Source organism: Trachurus japonicus, chromosome 8 (genome assembly GCF_045865225.1).
Source record: "Trachurus japonicus isolate A0001 chromosome 8, Traja_1.0".
Lineage (NCBI taxonomy): Eukaryota > Metazoa > Chordata > Actinopteri > Carangiformes > Carangidae > Trachurus > Trachurus japonicus.
This window is the reverse complement of record NC_140914.1, coordinates 30,362,432-30,385,239: the sequence shown is the minus strand read 5'-3', so window position 1 is coordinate 30,385,239 and position 22,808 is coordinate 30,362,432. Positions and strand designations below refer to the sequence as shown.

General features: G+C 42.6%; 1 protein-coding gene across 1 annotated transcript in view; it reads left to right on the top strand.

Moving 5' to 3' along the window:
- The window catches only part of fbxl16 (F-box and leucine-rich repeat protein 16), a 47,807-nt gene extending 25,224 nt beyond the window's left edge, over nucleotides 1-22,583 (top strand). Inside the window, exons 3-7 of the mRNA XM_085785155.1 lie at nucleotides 2,862-3,104; nucleotides 4,620-4,885; nucleotides 17,311-17,395; nucleotides 17,634-17,697; nucleotides 20,447-22,583. Coding sequence (XP_085641281.1) covers nucleotides 2,862-3,104; nucleotides 4,620-4,885; nucleotides 17,311-17,395; nucleotides 17,634-17,697; nucleotides 20,447-20,595 — 807 coding nt within the window. The 3' untranslated portion in view covers nucleotides 20,596-22,583. The remainder of the gene's footprint in view (nucleotides 1-2,861; nucleotides 3,105-4,619; nucleotides 4,886-17,310; nucleotides 17,396-17,633; nucleotides 17,698-20,446) is intronic.
- The last annotated feature ends 225 nt before the right edge of the window (nucleotides 22,584-22,808 follow it).

Sequence of the window (22,808 nt, the reverse complement as noted above, 5' to 3'; positions counted from 1 at the left end):
GCTGGTGGGCCGACCAACCTCCGTCTTCATCCCGGGGGAGAAAACGGTCGGTAATTAACTTGACCGCAGGGTTTTAGAGGTTTACCACCAGCTGGTTCAGTTATTTTTAGGAGATAAATGTTGGTCTCATTGATGAAATCTAACAATTGTGGCAGAAGCATTAGTTTGTTTGAATGAAAAGTGAAGCTTCCTGTGTGTATTGGACAGAATCAGTACGACATCCGGGAATTTTTTGCATACTGTAGATTTTGCTTTTGTTTGCATACTGCATTTTGGCCAAATCAGTACGTACTAGCAGTATAGTATGTGGTTTTGAATACAGCCAGTGATCCTTCCATTGCCCCAATGCATGCTGGTAAACCATGAGCCCCAGCTCCTCCCAGTGCTCTATATATTATGATGATGATGATGATGATGATGAGGCTCTCTGACAGAGCTGCAGGCGGCTCAGATACACAATCTGCTGTCTGGTGCTGGTGTTTAGAGAACGGTGAGGTCTGGATCGGTTCTGAACCCTGAGGTAGTGGTTGATGTGGAGCCGTTGTAAACACAGCAGCAGACCTGTTGTCTCTCCTTCACCTCCACTTTGATAATCTGTGTCTTCACTCTGTCATGTTCCATCAGCACCAACAAAAGAGGTGTAAAGCACATAATTTAGCGTTTCTCAGATGGCTCTTCATACCTGCTCGGCTACGCTGCTATTCTGGGATGAGTGGATGGTTGCCATGGAGAAAGATGGAACTGTTGGCTGCAGGATCTATATATGGACTTTCCTGCTGTGGGGTGCAGATTCGTGCATTACCATTTTAATGCATCTTCAAAAGGAGAGTGTTTCGTTTTAGAGCACAGTCATGTAGAAACAGGTTTTTGTCAAATTGTATAAAACCTGACTCATCCTGCTTCCTGTTATTGCAATGACAGTTTTATTGATAATTGCAGCTTCTCTCAGAGCAGCTGAGGAAACAGGCTCGGTGTGTGGTCACCTGATAAATGACGAAAAGAAGATGACATGGGGGGAAAAAAATCGCTGATGCACATTAATAAAAAACGCCAGAAACTGAGACTAAATGAGCAAAGACAGCAACATGTCACAATTTGCTTATCTGTTTTGGAATAAACCATGAACTCTTGCTCAAACCCCAAAATGTCCCTCTTAGGCCCTCATCTTAAAATAATGGCAACATCAAATGATATGTGACAAACTGTGCTTAACAAGTGGAAGTGCGCGCACATTTACAGTTAAACTGAAACAGGCCGCAAGGCAAATAAATAGGAAGAAGGAAATGAGAAACACGCACGCAGAAATGAAATGAAAATAACATCTGTGCCCTCTTTATTTTTAGAAATGCATTAGAGCTCAGGGAGCACATGTAGCATTTTAACGTCACACAATGTACCACGGTGTTTATTTTGAGATATAATATAAATGTTGCCCATCTGTGGCAGTGGTGCATGAAACTCAGACGTATGTAAGGTTGAACTGAGTTGAAAACAGGAAGTGGTTGGTTCCAGACTGATGACACAATAAAACCTCACTCACTCACACTCTAACAGATGTTTCCCAGTGGAGATGCGACTGTATACACCCACCTTGTCTGTGGTATAGTACATTAGTTACTGTACATAAGCACCATATTTAGGCACATGCACTATATTTCACTATTTATATTTAATGTGTTTATATTCATTCATTCATTCATTCATCTATTGTCAGTTATTTATTGTTAGTTATATTTAAGATAAAGACTTTACACAGTAACAAAGACACTGTTAAATATTAAACTGGTGTTTTTTTAAACTCCTTAGACATAAGTGTGGTGAGAGTCACAGTTCAGATGTGTGTATGTCTGAGTTGTCAGGTAAAACACTACAGGTGAATCGGATAAAAACATTAACTAACAGATATCACCATGAAACTTCGCAAGTTTATTACTTACAATTATTTTTTGTATTACAAATTTTGTCAAATTTTATGTTTAACTATGTAAATTAGGCTATATTTAATAAAATATGCACTTATTTACATAAATTTCGAGAACCAAAATCTGAACAATGGATAAAGTTGCTTTCAAAACTGTTGCCATGTTTTTAGGAATGAAACATTGTATATATCAGGCTGTGAATGATATCAACAATTTTAGACAACTTTAGAATATAGAAAGGGGTAAAAAACCTGAAGGTTTGGTGTATGTAGGTGCTGCTGAAGCTCAGGGTATGAGGAAAAATTAATTTTGAGAACAGCCTTTAGATTTGTATTGTAATATTCCATAGATTGTTATTGTCAATCATACTTACGATTATGCTGATACAAAGGAAATTACAATTTTGTCCACATTAATGTTCAAGAGAGAGAGAGTGGACAACGTGTTTACAATGATACCTGACATGACATGGGTCAGACAACAGGAACTTTCTAACTTTTAATGAATTTAGGAGAAATCTACAGATGTAAGAGTCAAAATGAAGTAAAATAACCACCTTAATGTGGATTTCCTACCATTTCTTTCCACTATCATCAATGATCCAATAACTCACCAATAGTCAGAGAGTAGAGAAAGATTCTGAGAAATAAAAACAGGGTTGAGGATCCGTTTTTTGTTTTTGTCGTCTCCCATAAATCATGTGAAGACCTCTCAGGTTATGTGTTACTGCGAATGAATCAGCTCCACCTGCATCTGACACACTCTACTTTTACTTACTTTTCCACTTAGCGTATGTGTTTTTCCTGTAGAATATTTTTGGTATCAAACTTCATTACAAACAGCCACAGTCTTCTTGTGACTTGGGAAATCTTCAGATCCTTAAATCCAGACCTCTGATTGGTCAGATCTGCGTTCTGACTGCTGGTCTTCCCCCTGCAGGTCATGTTGGAGCAGATGCAGGGCCTGATGCACCTGGAGCTGTCGGGCTGCAACGACTTCACGGAGGCCGGCCTGTGGTCCAGTCTGAACGCCCGGCTAACCTCCCTCAGCGTCAGCGACTGCATCAACGTGGCGGACGACGCCATCGCTGCTATCTCACAGCTCCTGCCCAACCTATCGGAGCTGAGCCTGCAGGCCTACCACGTCACCGACACGGCCATGGCCTACTTCACAGCCAAACAGGTGGGGAGCAGCTGACATTATTATTAAAGCCCCAGTATGTAACTTATTTGGCTTTTTATTAGCAACAATCAAATATGTCTTTCATAAATACGTATTTCAATGAAGTGGAATCACAGCGACATACAAATGAAAGCTTTCTGGTACCTTAGAATGAGTTGTTACAAGTCGTTACAAATACATAAGTGGGCGACGCACCGAACCGAGGCGGCCATGTTGCATCGCCATTTTTTACATTCAGTGGCAGCGTGACCGTAGGTAACCATAGAAACTCAGCGGAGCTGTCGGCTCGGGGAGAAAGTTTTCCAGGTAGCGCCTGTTAAAACTGTCACCACTGTGTAGTGTGAGGAAGGACGGAGGCACTGATGTTGCATTCAGGTGCAGTCAGGCAGACGGCCGTCGGCAAACCAACCGGATGTCATTTTACTGGACGAGAGAAAGACGGTAAAACGTGGGTCAGGTTAACAATACTACATCACCATGACAACATATTGTCAGGCCTGTATTGTTTTGCCTCGACTTGTTTACATAGACGCTTGTTTATCCTGTTACATGCAGCGTCTGTTGTCTGTCTGACGTCTGCCCCATTTCACGTGAATGCAACATCAAGAATACGTTCTGATATGCAACCGCACCGCTAGATGGGGGGAGTTCTTACACATTATAGTGTGTGAAGCTGACGTCACGCCGCTTTGCATTGTGGGACGTCGGCGCCATCATTGGAGGAACGCAAACGTAAACAGAGTGGGGAAAACGGAGGAAAACGAGCAAGAAGAAACAGAGAAAGAAAAAGAGATGAGGAAGACGAACAAAAAGAACAAAAGAAATGGAGAAGGGGAAGGAAAACGAAGGAGGAACGTATCGTGATAAACTCAAATTTAACGAGAAACAACGGTACACAGAAAAACTACAACTTATTAACAGTGTCGATCCCTACGTTTTGCCGTTAAGGGACTGGATTCAAGACTTTGGGGGACTTTTTTTTGGGAGACGAGCAAGTGTTTACATCCGCGATCCTCCAAAGATGGTGCCCAACGTCCCACAATGCAAAGCGGTGTGACGTAACTTCACATTCTCTATAGCCTACCTTTAATAATAGCCACAAAGCCAAAATGAACAAGCTAAGCTGCGTTCATCAATATTTCATAGGTCCATTTTCCTCTTCTTCTGTGTTTTATTTGAAGTGTTGATCCCTAAGCTGCTACTCAGTGTCCTTTCCAGTATTCATTTCCATGTGTCCCACATTCTGTGTCACAAACTATAAACTGTTTTCTTGTAACAACGTCTATGTTACGTCTGTCCGTCCTGGGTGAGGGATCCCTCCTCTGTTGCTCACCCTGAGCTTTCTCCAATTTTTCCCTGTTAAAAGGGTTTTCCATGGAGTTTTTCCTCAGTGGATGTTGTTATGATGCCATGTAAAGCCCTTTGAGACAAACTGTTTGTAAAAACAGGCTATACAAATAAAATTGCCTTGCCTTCCCTGACATCAAATAAAGCTAACTTCCGCTCCACCCTCAGGGCTACACCACCCACACTCTGCGGCTTCACTCCTGCTGGGAGATCACCAACCACGGCGTGGTGAACATGGTGCACAGCCTCCCCAACCTGACGGCCCTCAGCCTCTCCGGCTGCTCCAAGATCACCGACGACGGCGTGGAACTGGTTGCCGAGAACCTCCGTAAGCTCCGCAGCCTGGACTTATCCTGGTGCCCCAGGATCACCGACATGGCCCTGGAGTACATCGCCTGTGACCTGCACAAGCTGGAGGAACTGGTGCTGGACAGGTGAGTGTGTGTGTGTGTGTGTGTGTGTGTGTGTGTGTGGATAGAGACTGAGGTGCAGAGGAGTTGTTGAGTTTTTTTTCTTTATCCTTGAATTTGTTTTATCAGTATCTGTTTTATTTGTATATTTGTATCTTTTATCTATTTTATGTTGCGTGTGAGTTGTGTATTTTGTGTCTTTATTTCTTCCTTTGTATCCACAAGTTTCCGAACGTCATCTATGGTCAAAACCGGAAGTTTTGCCGGTTTGGTGGAATTGTACATTTACGTTTCCATGGTTTTCAGTCGTTGTCATAGTTGCGGTAAACGCATGGATCTATTAACGCTGGCTTTTAACACGGATGTCAATTTGTGTGATATCCACTGTTAAAAGCTGGTGTGATGATCCATGTGTTTTACATATTTTCATTGAAAAAAAAAATCCATGCATTTACCGCGGCTACCGAAACCATGGAAACGTAAACATACAATTCCACCGGAACAGCAAAACTGGCTTACGTTTTTGACATACGGAAAAAGGTGGATAGCACTTTGGTCCACTGAGGTTGTTTTAAAGTCCCACTCCCGCGACCCTTTTCGGCCATTTTAAAACCAGCTCATTAGCCATGCACTTTAAAGTGCTTTATAATAAAGTTAGTACGGTAGGCTATGGTAGTAAGTGACAGCTCAAACTTTTATATATTTACAGTAAGGTACTGTGTTTGAATTACCCACTGGCTTTCAGTGAAGCACTATTTTCTGGTGCACCACAATTTCCCAAGTCGAATGCACACACTTGACCACTGTACATATTGGGTACAGAAAGTATTCAGACCCCTTTCAATTTTCCGCCATTTGTTATGTTGCAGCTTTATGTTAAAATTGAACAAATTCATATTTTTCCCTCATCAATCTAAACTCACCACCCCATCATGATTAGATTCGATGTACGGGGAACCGGGAAATTTAGTTGTTACATCAGCCAAGTTAAGAAAGAAAGTAGAGAGGGCTAAAAACACAACACAACACAACTCAACAGACAGAAAATATAGACACAATAAAAAATAAAACAAATCAAACCTCAACCAGGTAATGTGCAAAACAAGTACTGAGGATATAAGGATATAAGGTGGCCTGATATGAAAGTATTGATAAGTAAAGTGACTACAGTATGGTATAAAAATATTGCAAGTAAGTGACAATGATATAAATATAGATATGAATATAAATATACTAATACAGTTTGCATGAAATAAAAAAATATCATAATGTAAGGTGACCACCATGACATACAAATATTGCAAAGTAAGTGACAGTGATATAACCAGTACTGCAGATAAACTATATAAATGAAATATTTCAGTGTAAGTGACTATAATATCGAAATAAATAATATTGCAGGGGTAAAGTGACGAAAGTGACAAATTAATTTAAAAAGAAAAACTAAAATATCACCTGACCATCGTATTCAGACCCTTTGCTTTGACACTCATGTTGGTCATTCAGGTGCTGTCATGTCTTTTATTCATCTTTGAGATGGTTAATTTGAGTGCACGGCAGCATCATTAACAACAGGGTTACTGAGAAAAACATTACTACAGCCGGCCGCAACACCATCAGTGTAGTTTCAAATAGGCACAGTAAGAACAACATAATAATCAGGCAGGACGTTTTAATAGACAAAACGAAACAGCAGTTAACATCTGTCTGCTTCTCTTCCACAGCTTCAAGACCAACACAAAAAATCAGAGCAATGTTTAGCTGCTGGGACTTGGTTTTAACTTCTAACCGCAGCAAAATAAAACATCTGTCTGCAGCTGGCCGTTCTCTCTCTCTCTCTCTCTCTCTCTCTGTCTGTCCCACTCTGTCTCTCTCTGTCTTTGCAACAAAAAAGAGAGAAAAAAATTGAATAGGAGCCATTCTGTTTACAACCATAAAAAGCAAGCACGCTATGGAATAAGTGACCTCCGCTCAGGCAGAAAGTCAGATGGCTACTTAAACCTAGAATTCCACTGAAGGCCACAGCAGGAATAAACACAGATCTGTGTCCAATACTGGAGACAGATGTTTGAAAAATTGAATGGAATAAGTGAAAAAAACAAACACACACACACACACAACATTGATATATTATTTGGTAACCTTGTTGTACAGAGACTAAAATTTAACCTTAAAGTGGACAGATTTGTAGAACTCCCCCTCAGTGTCTCCTGGGAGGCTTTCAAGGGAGTTCTTGTTCTTTCTCCTCTGTAATTCAAACCATCTTTGTCAGTGAATCTGGAACCAAAGTGGAAGTAGCTGTTAACACCAAAGAGTAAATCTTAAACAAAACATGAACGTAATGTCTAAAGCAGGATGAGTTTTGTCAGTATTTTTGGTGAGGTAAGTTAAACAGGCCTGTACACAGAATAGCTTGTGTGAGATTGACTTGTGACTTGATTCTAAAAACTTGCAGAAAAAGAACAAGAACAACTCATACACAGATGATAGATATTTTCATTATTTGTATGAGTTAGCTGTTCATAACACACAGAGCTAAACAGCCAACTAATAAAAGCAAAGGGCCCAAAACCAAGCAGCAGGCCTAACCTGTCAAATTCAATATGAGCTTAGCTAGCACCTTAGCTACCAGCGAGCACTTGACCTGCCAGCTCTTGCCAGCTCTTTAATCCCTGCCTTTTCTCTCTGTGCTGCTGCTTCAGACTTATATGAACAGTGAACACACACACACTCCCTGTATAGAGTGCTGCCAGGGCTGACGTTAAAACCTGGAAGTTTAGCATCGTGCTGCTTCCCAGAAAAGAAAGTGAATTTTTGCATTGTGTTTTGGATGATGTCAGAAAATCAGCTCTGTGTCTAACACAAGTTTATGATACTTACACGTTTTGTTCAGCGAGATAATCTTCAGATATGAACACCTTTTATACTGTATTTAAAGCTTAATGCGATGGCCAGAAGCAAAAAGCTAACGCTTTAACGGAGTACTACACGGTCACATGACTGACGTCACCACCACTAAGCTTTCCACTGATTTCAGTTGCTTTATTTTAAAAACATTGTATAATGGGGAAATGGGACTGTTTTTACTTGTTGAAGAGCCATAAATAACAGAAAAAAACATCCATAAGAAGACTCTGGCCTGTTCAGGGGTGATGACGTTTAATGTCCCCGACAGGGTTTGTAGTCGTATTGAGCAACTTGTTAGCAACCGCCTTTATTACCACACATAAACGCTTCAAAATTCACAAGTAGAGTATTTACTGACGTGTTTTATGTTGTACAACAATACCTGAAACTTTAACCACAGACCTAATTTGAGGTATTTTACCAAAATCCCCTTCAAAAAATGTATTGAGCGTGCCTATGTTCCCACAGCCCTATGTTCCCTCAGCCCTATGTTCCCTCTGGACTCTCTCTACCTATCTGGACTCTATCTGGCCTGTCTAGCCTCTACCTGGTCTTTTTACTAAACTTAACCAACTCCTTTCTTCATTGCCTAAACCCAACCAATGGTGGGACCAAAGGGCTGTGGGAACATAGGGCCTAATTTTCAGTGACAACAAAAGTTAGAAATGTGGGAACATAGGGCTGAGGGAACATAGGAATGACCCCGACGAGGGAACCGGAAGTGTTAAAAGCGCTAACAGAGTTCTGGGTTTACTGGCAGACTGTATACTCTGAAGAGTCTGTAGAGACAGAAGGATCTGAGGAGCTCCAAGATATTTGGAGAAAACCACCGGCCCAGGTCCTTCAAAAACTGTGTGCAGGTGTACCTACCTAGAAGAACTGATGCTGTTTTGAAGGCAAAGGGCTGTCACACAAATATTGATTTGATTTAGGATTCTCGTCTCTTTATTCACTGCATTTTGTTAATTGATGAAAAAAAATTAACACTTCCATCATTGAAAGCATTCAGCTTTTTTCCCCACACATGCCTAAAACCTTTGCACAGTAGTATAGTTGTTTGCAGCTTGTATGCTAGAGACTCAGCAATGAACATATAACTGAATTTACATAGAGCAACGTCACACAAAGATTGTGAGCTTTGTTTATTTTCATATGGACAGTGAATGTACATGAGAGCTGAACCACTGTGAGAATACAGTGTGTGGATGAACATGAAAGCAGAGTGCAGTGATGTGTGTGAGTAGTGGAGGATGAATGATGTCCTGGATGAGTCCTCATGTAGTGGAGTGACTAAACGTACAGTACTGTAGATCCACAGAGGACGACTCCACAGCACCAACAGTGGATACAGAGTCCTGTCGGCGTATAACACGTCCTGGTCGTGGTTGAAAATAAATCAGCGTGGAACTCAGCTCTGTAACAATGATGATGCTATTTCTGCTGAGCTCAGGTCAAAACTGCGCTGTGGATCATCATTCGTTCCTCAGCAACAAGGCTGCAGCAGGGTGTAAATACAGGGGAACTCAAGAGTGTCTAATGATTCTGAAACAATATTGTCGTTCCAGAAGCACGTGAATCATTTGTCGAAGACGGAATGAGAGCAAACATTTGCATCTTTACAGAGGACCTGATGATGCTTATAAATACTCATGCTCCACTCAGCTGTTTTATTTTGAAGGGTCAGTTTTATTCATTTAAAGAGGGACGATGCAAGATTTGCACCTCTATTAAACTGTGATGATTAAATGACTAATTACTGGGGGGGGTGCTGTATATCTTAGTGGATTGAGCAAGCACCCCATATACTGAGGCTACAGTCCTCGCTGCAGACGGCCCCAGTTCGAATCCTGAATCTGGTGGCCCTTTGCTGCATGTCATTCCCCCTCTTTCTGCCTCTCCATTTTCGGCCTCTCATAACTATCCTATCAATATCTATAAATATATACTTAGAAAATAAAAGGCGACTAGACTCACATAGTTCCCCTTAATTTCAAACTTTTGTAAAAAAAAAAATACTCCATATCACTGATCACATGACTCTAACATGTGAAAACTTGTGATAACTACACTTGATGGTCTCCTCGTGTCTCCTCCATCTTCTTCTTCAGGACTACAGCTTATATGAACATGAGCTTGCAGTGTGGATAACAATTATCGACTGGGTTTCTCTCAGAGATGAGGACTGCAGTACGACTTGACTGAGAGATGTTAACATGTTTGTTAACTATTGAAGCTGTTTCTCTACTAGCATACACGTTAACCTCCGGTGTCACAGCTGGCTGTGCAGAGGGACGCTCAGAAAGCTGACTTGTTGCAGTCTGTGTCGTATCAGGACTCTCTCCGCTCCCCTTTGTTGTCAGTGTTCCTGCTACGTGGTCTGTAGAGGACTAACACTGGCCTTTTGTCTCTCCAGTCGTATAGCTACTACTACGGTGGCCCTGAGAGCTCAATGCACAAACACATTCAGAACACCCTCAGAAGTTTGTCATCACATGTGCTGCAAATAATAAATGGAGGGTAAACTTCAGTTCTATTTTAGATGATGGACACTGTGCAACCATTGTTTTTACATTAACTGTATCCACAGCCTCTGCTCTAACCTGCCATTTTCACTGAACTTATTTGTTTGTTCATTATTTGTAATGATGTGTATTTATCATGTTGTGTTCTTGGCCAGGTCACCCTTCCAAAAGAGAGCTTGGATCTTATTAATTTGAGCGAATGAAAACAAATCAAAATCATTCACAACACAGCAGAAGCAAAAAAAAACTGTTTAAAGCAGAAGCAAGTGATATATTTGTGTTAATATAAGTCTTAAATAGTTATATCTTCCGACAGCAATCACTTACATAGAGTGTTTGGTCTGACACACGGGTCTGTCAGTCACTCTGCTCTGCTCTGAGCCGAAGAGAAAACATTTATCGTATCCTACAGTTTTTATCCAATGAGGAGAGAGAACGGCATGCAGGGCTGTGTGTGCAGCCAAGGAACGCCGTGAATGTGGCGACGTAGCGACGAGGACTGTTATGGTGCGTTCAAGGAAACTCGTATTTTTCCGACCGTGAAGTGGTACCAGTTCGATCTGGTACGAGTTCACCGGTCGGAAGTTACGAGTGGCCGTTATAGTGACTTTCACAGGTAAAACAGGTCGGAAAAACACAAGTGGGTTGCCTGAAACGCTACAAAGTCGTAAGTTGTGACTTGGTTGGACTTGAAGCTGTAATTTACGATTTCAAAAGCCTGCCTGGAACGCAGCATTAGCGAAAACGACCGGACCACTTACTTCTGCTTTAACCTTACTTGGATGCTTAACCTTCTTCCTGCGCTTTGTCCCAGCCAGGCTCATCACCTTTTTCTTCTCACTTATTTTATGACTTGACCGCAATTGCAAAAGGTAGAGAGAGAGTATGACATGTATCATAGTGCCACAGGTTGGTCTCCTACAGTGGGCGATGATGCTGTGAGTATTATTTGTCAGGGTCACAGTAGGCTACATTACAGACTAGGGGTGTACAGCCAGTGCACTATTTGTATTCAGTTTCAGAAAAAAACTCTGGATTCGTATTCGGGAAGAAACCATAAAGTGGGCGCACTGACTTCAGCCGAGCTAGTGCTACGCCGCTTTAGCTCTCGGCTAACTAGAACGGGGATAAAATAATTTAATCCTGCGGCTCTTCTAGACTTTCCAAACGTAATGGGACTGAATGGATCAAATTCTGGTAGTGAAACCAGTCATTTCGCGGGGGTTGTGAGTCTTGTGACACCATTCTATAGCCGCTTCTTTTCCCATTATTGTCTATGAGAAAAATGCTAAGTTGTTGAACGGTGACCCTGGAAGTATCGGTGAGCACTTCCTGTCTAATGTAATGCAATGCATGCAGGGAGTTGCTGTTTCTTAGCAACCCTAACGTGGACTAGACACAAATGAAACAGGGTGACTCCCGTCGTCACGGCAGCCGGCAGCGCTGCCTGTTCGTGTTTGGCACTCTACTTGTGTTGTGCTTCTATGGCGGCGCACCAACGTTAAAGGAGCATTATCGCAAATCCAAATTCTTAATTCGGCCACTAGATGGAGCCAGGCCAGATATAAACAAGTGGGCAGCTGTCAGCCTCGTTTGGTGATAAGAAAAACAAGTCCCCCCCCTCCTCCTTCCTCCTCCTCCTCTTCCCTCCTCCTCCTCCTCCCTCACCAGGCTGAATGAACGTGCAATTGGGGAAAGGAAAAAGAAAACTCGCTAGTGGAAGCGGCAGCTCTACGTCGCGCACAACCACAACAACTGCAACTTCCTCCTACAAATGTACGATCGTTGGTGTGACGTGCAGATCGCAGTGGGACGACTCCTCAGTCCATGAGTTTCATGTCTCAGACCGGATCATGCAGCTGCAGACACACACACACACACACGTCTGTGTGATCACGTCTGGAGAGAAGCAGCCTCTCGCGGTTAATGTGCTAAGAAAATCATTTTGCGTTAACGTGTTGATAACGCTGAGAGGACAGCTGAAGAAAGACACAGGGACGTGGAGACAAAGTGTTCTACCGAGCGATTCAGTGACTGTAAGCAGCCTAACACTGCTACATTACAGTGACTGTAAGCAGCCTGACACTGCTACATTACAGTGACTGTGAGCAGCCTGACACTGCTACATTACAGTGACTGTAAGCAGCCTAACACTGCTACATTACAATTTACTATTGCATTTTTCCGATTCGGAGGTCGGATTTGCGAGTTCCGAGTGCAATCGAACGCAGCGGCTTGTACTGTATCATAACAAAGACAAATTCTGCATTTGCCCCACGGACACTACACTGTTTGCTATTTTTTTTTGTAAATTTAGTTATGGCTCCCCCCGACCTATCTTTTGCATATTTCAGCTTATTTTATGCTATTACTGCTGTATTTGCGATAATGGTCCTTTAAGGTGCATTAGTGCCACCTACTGTGTTGGAGTGTGAACCAGAACCACCTGGCTATGTGCTGTTGCTGATCCAAACGTTTCTTTTTCTTTAGAAAAAAGCTCCTAAATAATGAGGAGAGACTCTGGAAAGCAAAACTATTCGAGATCAAAGCATTATTTGTGTACTTACGTGTACGTATTCGAGTTTGGGTACACCCCTATTACAGACTGTAGCATGCAGCTACTTCTGTTTCTACCTGGAGTCCTGGTCATTGGTCAGAGGGCAGGGCCACTCTGGACAGGTCACCAGTCTATCACAGTGTCATATACAGAGACAAACAACATGGACAATTCAGAATCTCTAATCAACCTTGTGTGCATGTGTTTGTTCTGTGGGAGGAAGCTGGAGACACCACAGGGAAAAACATGCAAATTTCACTCAGAAAGGCCCCAGGCACCGGGAATCAAACCCAGAACCTTTTTTTTTTTTTTTTTTTTGCTGGGAGGCGCACCACTGTCTGTACTTTCACTTTAATCCTTCCTCTGTTCAGCTGCTCTTCACTCACTGGACTTCCTGTACTACAGAAGAGAGAGAGTCTGCTGCTCACACTCCTCACAAGATCTCTCACACAGCCAGTCACTGTTCATTCAGTCACTCCAGAGATAAAGGCAACACACACACACTCACACACTTACACTGTATGCTTCTTATTGCTGCAGGGATTTCTCTGCTCGTCTGTCGGCGGCAGATTGATCTCTTTGATTTGACTCACCTCTGATCTCTGCTGTGAACTGACTATTACCCACATTTACAACATTCACATTAAAGCATCAAACACACACAGTTAAACAGTGCTCTAGCATCAAAGGTCTGCGTTCTCTTCTGTTCTGGTTTACAAAAACAAAAAACACACCAAAAAAACTCACACCTCAGCTGATCAGACTCTCTCATGCAGCACACAACCTTTTTGACCTGATGGACACAAACCCACCACAGGAGGCTTCAGACATCAGACGTCTGGATCTGAAGATATCAAAGAAACATACTAAACTCCCATGATTCCATGCTGCGTCATGATATTGTTTTGATAGAGAGTACCCTAGAGTCAGTGTAAACTCTCACATGGCATCTTCTACAGTTCCAGATGAGGTGTTTACGACCACTACTACTACCGTGCCCATATATGGAGATCCTGCCGGGTCTCTGTTGGTGTGTTGTATGTTCCTATAAAATTGCACTACATGTGTAGCTAATGAGACACTGGCTGTTTGAATCACAGCTGCACATCTCCTCCATCTATGAGGGCCGTAACCTTGGTTGCCATGGTCACGGCTTATGGGAATTGAATAGATGCTTCTTCATACAGTATCTATGCCGAAGAAAAACAATGAAGGGTGGTGTGCAGTCAGAGATGTGTGTGGCCTGTTCACTTGTAAACAGGATAAACCACCATGCAACTTACCCTGGACTCCCAATCCACTCAGTTTAAAGGGATAGTTCAACATTTTTGGCAAATTGGCCTATTGCCATAACAGAGGTGTATAAAGTACTAGAAAAAAATAACTAAGTAAAAGTAGAATTACCATTAAAAAAAACGACTTTGGTAAAAGTAAAAGTCACGCATAAGAAAATTACTTGAGTAAAAGTCTTAAAGTAGCTCACATTAAATGTACTTAAGTATCAAAAGTATCTTGTGAAAAAATATACTCAAGTATCAAAAGTACAAGTACAAGTACAAAGTATTTAGCATAACAAGAAGCAAAACAACCACTTGTTTTACTTGTGTGTTGTTGTATTTCACTTTCAGGTGAATAGATGTGGAATGATAAAACCAAAAAACACCTGAGCAAACATGTAGAGTGAGTGAATCAAGTGTCTTGTGTCTGCCTGAGAACAAAAAAGCAAGCGTCTGTCCGTGTAGCCTACCGTATATGACCATTAGTGGCCCGGGCGTTTGATATGCTCAATCAACTGGAGCCAAGGCGTTTATAAGAACCAGGCGGGTATTTGCAACACGCACGCAGTGGCAGTGGTGCGCGGTAAAAACGAAACTTATCAATCGGCGCATGAGAGTGATCGATCCTGTTACGCATAGAGGATCTTTGGAGCCGTCTGCGGCCACAGCTCTCCTCCTCCGCAGCAGCAGCAGCAGCAGCAGCGGGTCGTAGTGACAGACTGTGTGAATGCTTCACTATCGCAGATTCAACTAGCCTAGTAATCGCCCGGGCATTTCATTGAACATGCTTTTACTGAATGAGGTCGGACCTCCGACGGCTTTTAGAGCACATGCGCATATTTGCACGCAGGCGATTATTTGGTCATATAGGCTACAGGTAATTATTAGGCCCGAGCGGCGAGTAGCACTCGCCCGGCGAAGGCCTATTGAAATTGTAATGTTTATTATTCTTATTATTATTCCGTCGCCTTCATGCCCCAATTTGGCCCCTTTCCCGACTTCGAAAATGCGTGAACTTTTGCCCGGACGTCCGGCCTGATCCGAAATTCGATATTTTGGTGGTGCCGCACATGGGCGGCGCAAAATGACCGAATAGCGCCCCCTACAAACACGTGTCAATGGCATCGCCATCGTCTTACTTTGTCGTACACACAAAAAATTCGGTACACATATGTGTCATACCCAGATATACAAAAAATCCTCTTGACCTCATGACCTCAACCCAACAGGAAGTCGGCCATTTTGGTTTTGATTTTTCCCGCCTAAAATTAACTCCTCCCAGAGCGTTCGCCCGATCAAGTTGAAATTAGGTACACCACATCTCCAGACCTAGCTGAGCTTATCTTGTGCTCCGTGAGTCCGTAGGTCAAAGGGCGTGGCTGCCAGCGCTCATCAGACTTTGGCGTTCTCGCCATGTCCATACGAGTGGCTCTCACGCCCACATACTTCATCCAATCAACTTCAAACTTGCTGGACATGATGATGGCTCCGCCCTGAACGTCCCGATATATTAACTTCCCACGTAACTCATAGCGCCCCCCGGTGGTAACAGGAAGTGAACTAAAATTTTGAAAATGTACATACTCTGCCCCATCAACTTCATTCCACTTCTAAAACATGCAGAACCAGTTGGTGAAGCTACATTATGAACGCTGTGAAGCTACGAGTAATGGCGTCCCTGTGGGGGCGTGGCTAACATTCCTCGCTATGACAATACGTTTGCCCTTTGGATGGCTTTATTGAACTCGTATTAACATGAAAATTGGTACACAGGTCCAGGGTCACGACCTCAACGTTTCCATATGCTCGTAGACAATCTCACTCATTCGCCCCCTAGTGGAAACAGGAAGTGCCATATTTTACATCAACATTGTCCGATTTCCACGAAACTTCACATGTGTGATGAGGGACTGACCCTGAACACACCTGCACGCATCCCATTACTGCCCCCTGGTGGACGAACCTTTAACTGCTCATAATTCCTTCATGCTTTGTCCGATTCACTCCAAACTTCACACGAGTGATGAGGGGCGGCCCCTGAACGCACTACACCACATGCGGTGACTGCCCCCTGGTGGATGAACGAAACATTGCATTTTTGGCCTCCTTCCAGGTTTTTTCTCCCTTTCACCTTCGCGCCACGGCCCCCGCACGCCTCAGGCCCCCGCGGTCGCATGGGTCGAGCGAGGGCCGACCATCGCCGCTTGCGGCTTTAATATTTCTATTTTAATTTGTAACGAGTAACGAGGTGGCAAACGTAAATGTAACGGAGTAAAAGTATATTTTTTAACTTTTAAATGTAGTGAAGTAAAAGTAAAAGTCCTGATTTAAAAAAGAACTCCAGTAGCCTAAAGTAGAAATCTTCAAAAAAACTACTTAAGTAGTGTAACGAAGTACATCTACTTCGTTACTATACACCTCTGTGCCATAATCCCTATAGTCTTCTAGTAGGTTGGCGAAGTAAAGATATACTCCCAAACTCCCCCTATCTGGCCAACACCAGCCTAGGATGTGGCGGGAGTGCAAGCTGTTTTTAGATTGGCAGGGCACAGACGCTGCTCAGCTACAAAGGCTAACGCAACAAAGGCTCATGGTATGGCAAACTAAATACACAAGCCAACAACTCCAAAACATTCTTGTGGATAAGGTGTGACCTGCACATTCACCACACTATGAAATAATAACGTATTATGTAACAATATGACACATCACTCCGCCCAGCAGCCGTGTCTGAAATGTAGTTCCGGCTGCATTTGCTCGAAATCAACTCTGTCTGGTAACATTCCATTATTATTTCATAGTGTGGTGAATGTGCAGGTCACAACTTGTCCACCAGAGCGTTGTGGAGTTGTTGGATTGTGTATTTGATGAGTTTGATGAGGGAAAGGAGAATGCACTGTGCGCCGTGCAGAGCTCGCATCTCTGCCCCGCTGATCTAAAAACAGCTTGCACCGACAATTACTGTGAAGGTAATTAACCTACTCCTAAGACTATAGGGATTATAGCAATAGGCCAATTTGCCAAAATGTTGAACTATCCCTTTAACGTGTTTTGTCTTATGATGACTGCTAAACTCCGCCTATTGTGTTTAATTGTGTGTGTGTGTGTCTTATGTTTACACCACTGTTTCCACATGGAGGTGTTGGTTTGCTAACACGTGTTGTTGTGTGTTTCTTGTGTTTCCAGGTGTGTGCGTATCACAGACACTGGTTTAGGCTACTTATCCACCATGTCATCATTAAGGAGCCTCTATCTGCGCTGGTGCTGTCAGGTAACACTCACACACACACAGTATGTGGTGACACACAAACGTTATACCTTTAACTTGCAGTACAGTATGACTCATCAGTAATCAATATTGTAGCTGCTTCCATCCATAGTCTATAATAACCAGTGCAGCCTCTGTGGGTTAGGGTCAGCGAGAATTCCACATTTTTAGCATGACTTTAATACCAGTTCATTCTGAGATGGCTTAAAGTGTGTGTGTCTGTGTCTCTGTGTGTGTGCAGGTGCAGGACTTTGGACTGCAGCACTTGTTTGGAATGAGGAGTCTTCGTCTTCTGTCCCTCGCAGGTTTGTTTTCTGACACAGCACTCCCACTGAGATGTAGATTTTAAACCTATTACTGTAAGATATTTAATAGTTGTTGTCTGCATCATATAAAAGCTAGTGAAGTGTGTTCATTTAGATATTCATGTGATTTCCATTTCAACTATTAAAACAAATCAGCATCAATTTAGCCACTGTACAGAGCCTTTACAAACATCTGGAATGAAATAGGTTTCTGGATCTTAGTCAAATTAGTTCAGTACTTGATACATTTTCTCAGCAGTGATGAAGTCTGATCATTCAAACTAAGTGAATAATATCTAGTGAAGAATCTTCTGCCTCATATGTATCTGACATCGTATCATTAGTGCACTGACAGGTGATTGTGTCAATCACAGTTGACATTTCAAAATAAAATCCACAGATTACAATCTCTGCTTCAAAGTAAGAGCACTTCATAGAAATGCAGTACAGTCAATAGATACATTATTTGTCTGGAGTTAAAATCAGAAATTAAAAAAAAACAGCAATTATACACATATTGCAAAAGTACAATACTCAAGTCCATGTACACAGTTACTGTTCTCACAGTGGATCATGCAGTATGTGACCAACTCTGTGCTCAGTTCTGGCTTGTTAGTGCCATCTAGTGGCTGCAACACTATCTTAAAAATACAGGGTCAAAATGCACAATGTTTACACAGTGTCACATGATACATTTCATCATTCAAAAATCTAAGTATGATGGAGTATTAGATGTTCACAAAAAGATGAAAGTGAAGTTAGAAAAATTAAATACTGACTGTCCTCTCATCTCATTTACTGGGTTCTGCAAATTCATGAAATTAATTGATGTTTTGATTCTCATAATGTTACTTTATTTCTTATAATATCATGACTAAGACTCAGGGCAAACAATATTTACAATATTTTACCCAGATTTTTGTTTTTACAAACAGGCCTCATTCAGTGTTTTGTAGCATCAGTTATAGGAAATATTAAAGGGATATTTCAACATTTTGGCAAATTCGCCCATTGCTATAATCCCTATAGTCTCAGGGGTAGGTTTGTTACCTTTAACTGTCGGTGCAAGCTGTTTTGAGATACAAGCTGCTCAGTTAACGCTACAGAGGCATATGGTATTTTCTGCTTTCCCTCAAAACTCATGAAATACACATTTCAACAACTCCAAAACACTCTTGTGGACAAGTTGTGACCTGCACATTCACCACACTGTGAGATAATAATGGAACGTTACGAGGCAGCGTTTTTATTTAGGCAAATGCAAAGCTGCAGATGCTCGTTCCAGTCGGGGTCAGTCCTTTTTCGGCAAGCAGTCTCTTTTTGGCAGAACACCGGCTATGCATTTCCCTCGAAAACGACATGTAACGTTCCATTATTATCTCATAGCGTGGTGAATGTGCAGGTCACAACTTGTCCACTAGAACGTTTTGGAGTTGTTGGATTGTGTATTTGATGAGTTTGATGACGGAAACCCGGAAATACCATATGCCTCCGTTGCGTTAGCTGTGCAGAGCTCACGTCTCTGCCCCACCGATCTTAAAACAGCTTGCACCGACAATCAAAGGTAACAAACCTACTGCTATAACTATAGGGAGTATGGCAATGGGCCAAATTATTTATTTATTTATTCATTCATTTCGGACATGTTATCAAACTTCATCACACATCATCTCAGTTTACGTAAGTAATACAGCAACATGGCCGAAAGGGAAAGCGGGAGGAGCAAAAGCTTATCTAGTCCCGCCCCCGGTACCCTCAGAATACATTCTCTTCATCAAAATTTTCTCTTTTGACATTCCAATATAACATGATACAACAGCAGACAGTAGTACAGAGCTGCAGTCCAGTTCCAGACAGTCAAAGCAGATCACTCACAATACTGTCTTAAAGGGATAGTTCACCCAAAATTGAAATTTCACTCATTATCTACTCACCTTCATGTGGACAAAGGGCTGGGAGAAGTTTCAGAGTCCTCTGTGGCTTCTCTGAGTTACAGGGGGTGTCATCGTAGCAGTGCATGTCCATATAACGGTTGCAAATGGATACCAACTGTCTTCGTAACAAGAAGACACACCAAAAAACATCCAAATACCTCCATGCTGCTCGTATGTAATGTTCGTCTTGTATTGAAATTGTCCTGAAAAAAATTAAATAAGTCTATATTTCAAGCTTGTTTTGTAGCGGAAGCTTCTCGAAGCTCCTCTTCCCGGTTCGTCCAATTTGGACGAACTGGGAAGAGGACAGACCCTGGTTCGTCCAAATTTGACGAACCGGGAAGAGGAGCTTCCGCTACAAACAAGCTTGAAAAACAGACTTATTTAATTTTTTTTCGGGACAATTTCACATTTCGGGGCTTCAATACAAGACGGACATTACATACGAGCAGCATGGAGGTATTTGGATGTTTTTTGGTGTGTCTTTTTTGTTACGAAGACAGTTGGTATCCATTTGCAACTGTTATATGGACATGCACTGCTACGCCGAGACCCCCTGTAACTCAGAGAAGCCACGGAGGACTCTGAAACTTCTCCCAGCCTTTAGTCCACATGAGGGTGAGTAGATAATGAGTGAAATTTCAATTTAATCAGTTTCATGTTGAGGTCATTGATGTTTTTGCTACACATCTTTTGACCAGGTGTCTTATCTTTGTGCTAAAATGTTGAAATATCCCTCTAATTGCTATCTAAAGATCAATCAGTTGTTCCAGCTTCCACTGTGACAGTAAATAACCCCGCCCCCCCTTCTCTAGGCTGCCCCCTGCTGACCACCACCGGTCTGTCCGGCCTGATCCAGCTGCAGGATCTGGAGGAGCTGGAGCTCACCAACTGCCCGGGAGCCACGGCCGAGCTCTTCAAATACTACTCCCAGCACCTGCCCCACTGCATGGTCATCGAGTAAGACCACTGACCCACCCCACTGACCAACCGACTGACCGACCGCCATACTTCAACCTTCCTCCTCTTTACTCCTCCTCACTCCTCTTTTCTCAAATGCTAGCCAGGAGACTTGTACCACACCCTTCCTCATTACCCGCCCCTCCCCTCCCTCCTCCTCCTCCCCACGTCTTCCTCCTCCACACCCATTGAGTAGACTGACCCCCCCTGTAGGCGGACAGAGAGGCAGGAAGGCAGATGATGGTACATGCCAGACCCAGAGGATGATGGGATGGCGTTTAAAGCTTCGCGTTGAACAGATGCTGGAGTGCAGAGCTTGGCGTGACGTCTTGTCTTGGCAGCAAGTCTCTCTTCAGAACGGACGGACGCTTTTTCATTCGGAGCTTCTCGACAGACTTTGATTTGATTTTTGATTTTCTCGGAGCCGAGCGGACACTGAGGGGAAGTCACACGTGCCGACACACGTGCAGCGTTAAGAGAGACGACGACGAAGGAGAAAAGGGAAATAAAGAACCTTTTTTTTTTTTTTTTTGGTGTTTGAGCCCATATGGTGGAACTCACACACAATGCGCTCATACACTGTAAACACACTCACACAACATACTGTATATGGTTAAAGTGAAACAAATGTAAAGTCCTCAACACACCGTGAGTATGGACGTTTCTATCTCCATCACTCTGTGTAATATAACTGCTGTTGGTGTCAGGGTCGTTCAGAGAGACGCCGTGCGTCCGCGGGACAAACAGGTAACAAAGTTGAGGAAGTGAACGCCTCTCGCTCTCCCTCCCTCTGTGCGTGAAGTGTGTGTCATGGACTCACAGGTTCCCGTCTTTTTGGGACACCGCCACCTTCCTTTTTCCATTTCTGTGTCTTATCAGAAATCAACAAAAGGAGAAAAGTTACAAAAAAAAACAAAAAAAAAGGAAAGGAAAACAACTGTTTACATTTTTTTTTGTGTGTGTTGGAGTTGCACGCTTGATTGGCTCATTGTTTCTCTTTTTCCCTTCTTCATTTATTTTTTGGTACATGTATGATTTCATTTACAGATCTGAAGGAGAGGTTGCAGTTAACTGTGAATGTTGTGTTTTTAAATGAGGGGGGTGGGGTTCTCTCTCTCTCAGAACTGAATCATAGACAGAGAACAGGTGAATGTGGTTCTTTACTGACAGCGATGATGTTTCCAAACTAAACTCAAGTCTGATCCATAAACCTCAGTTAGCAGCAGGGAGCTTCATAGCAGGGGATGTTCTGTTCGTTGTAAATGCTGATAGAAACTGGTGATGTTTAGTGTTTGAAATCTGAGCTGCTGTGGTTCTGAAGCTGCTTGTGTGTATTCACCCCCCCATCCCACCCCACCCCACCCTACCCTACCCCACCCGGGAGGCCGGAGGATCTCAGTATTTAATATTGGAGCAGTTCTCACAGTGTGGACAGGTCAGGGTCAAAGAGGAACAAGAGCTAAGGATTGTGGGAATTTTTTTTTTCCTTTCCTGTGAACACAGAGTCAGAGACCCTTTTGAAATCATGTGGCACAATTCAGTCCAGCCAGACGGCAACATGGGTCCCACTGCTGACTTCCACATCTGGATAGATTCCTATTGGTTTTCCAGGGTTTTCTGTGCGCGTGCCAGAATTGGTCCAGATGTGAAAGTCCTGCTGTATATGGACCAGAGGAAAACACACTGTGGCCTAATTAAGATTAAGATTAAGATTAAGATGTACTTCATTGATCCCAGGTTGGGAAGTTGTGTGTGTTAATATATCTTGCTCCCTGGGTAGTTGACCTCTGTGGTGTGGTGACTGTGAGGTCACAGCAGTTGACGGCTGCTCTAATCCACTGTTTGTCATCATTTACGAGCCTTTATTAAAATTAACATCACAGATTGTTTAAAACCAAATTCAAACCTGTTAACATTTGGTTTGTTGATGCAAATGTTGGGTTGTTTTTACACAATTTGACAATGCAAACCTAAAAATGACTAATGGAAACAAAGAATAACCCTCAAATTTCACCAAATAGTCCTTTTCATCAGGTGTTCATTCAAGTCACAGCTCCAGGCAGCCAAACCATCCTGAGAGACAGTAATCTGTCCTCTCTTTTTTAATTGGGCTGATGTCATGAGAAGAAAAAAGCCACTGAACATAATAACACATCATTACTAAGTGTGTTTTTTCAACTTCTAAGATTTCTATTTGTGCAAAACTATGCAGCAGTT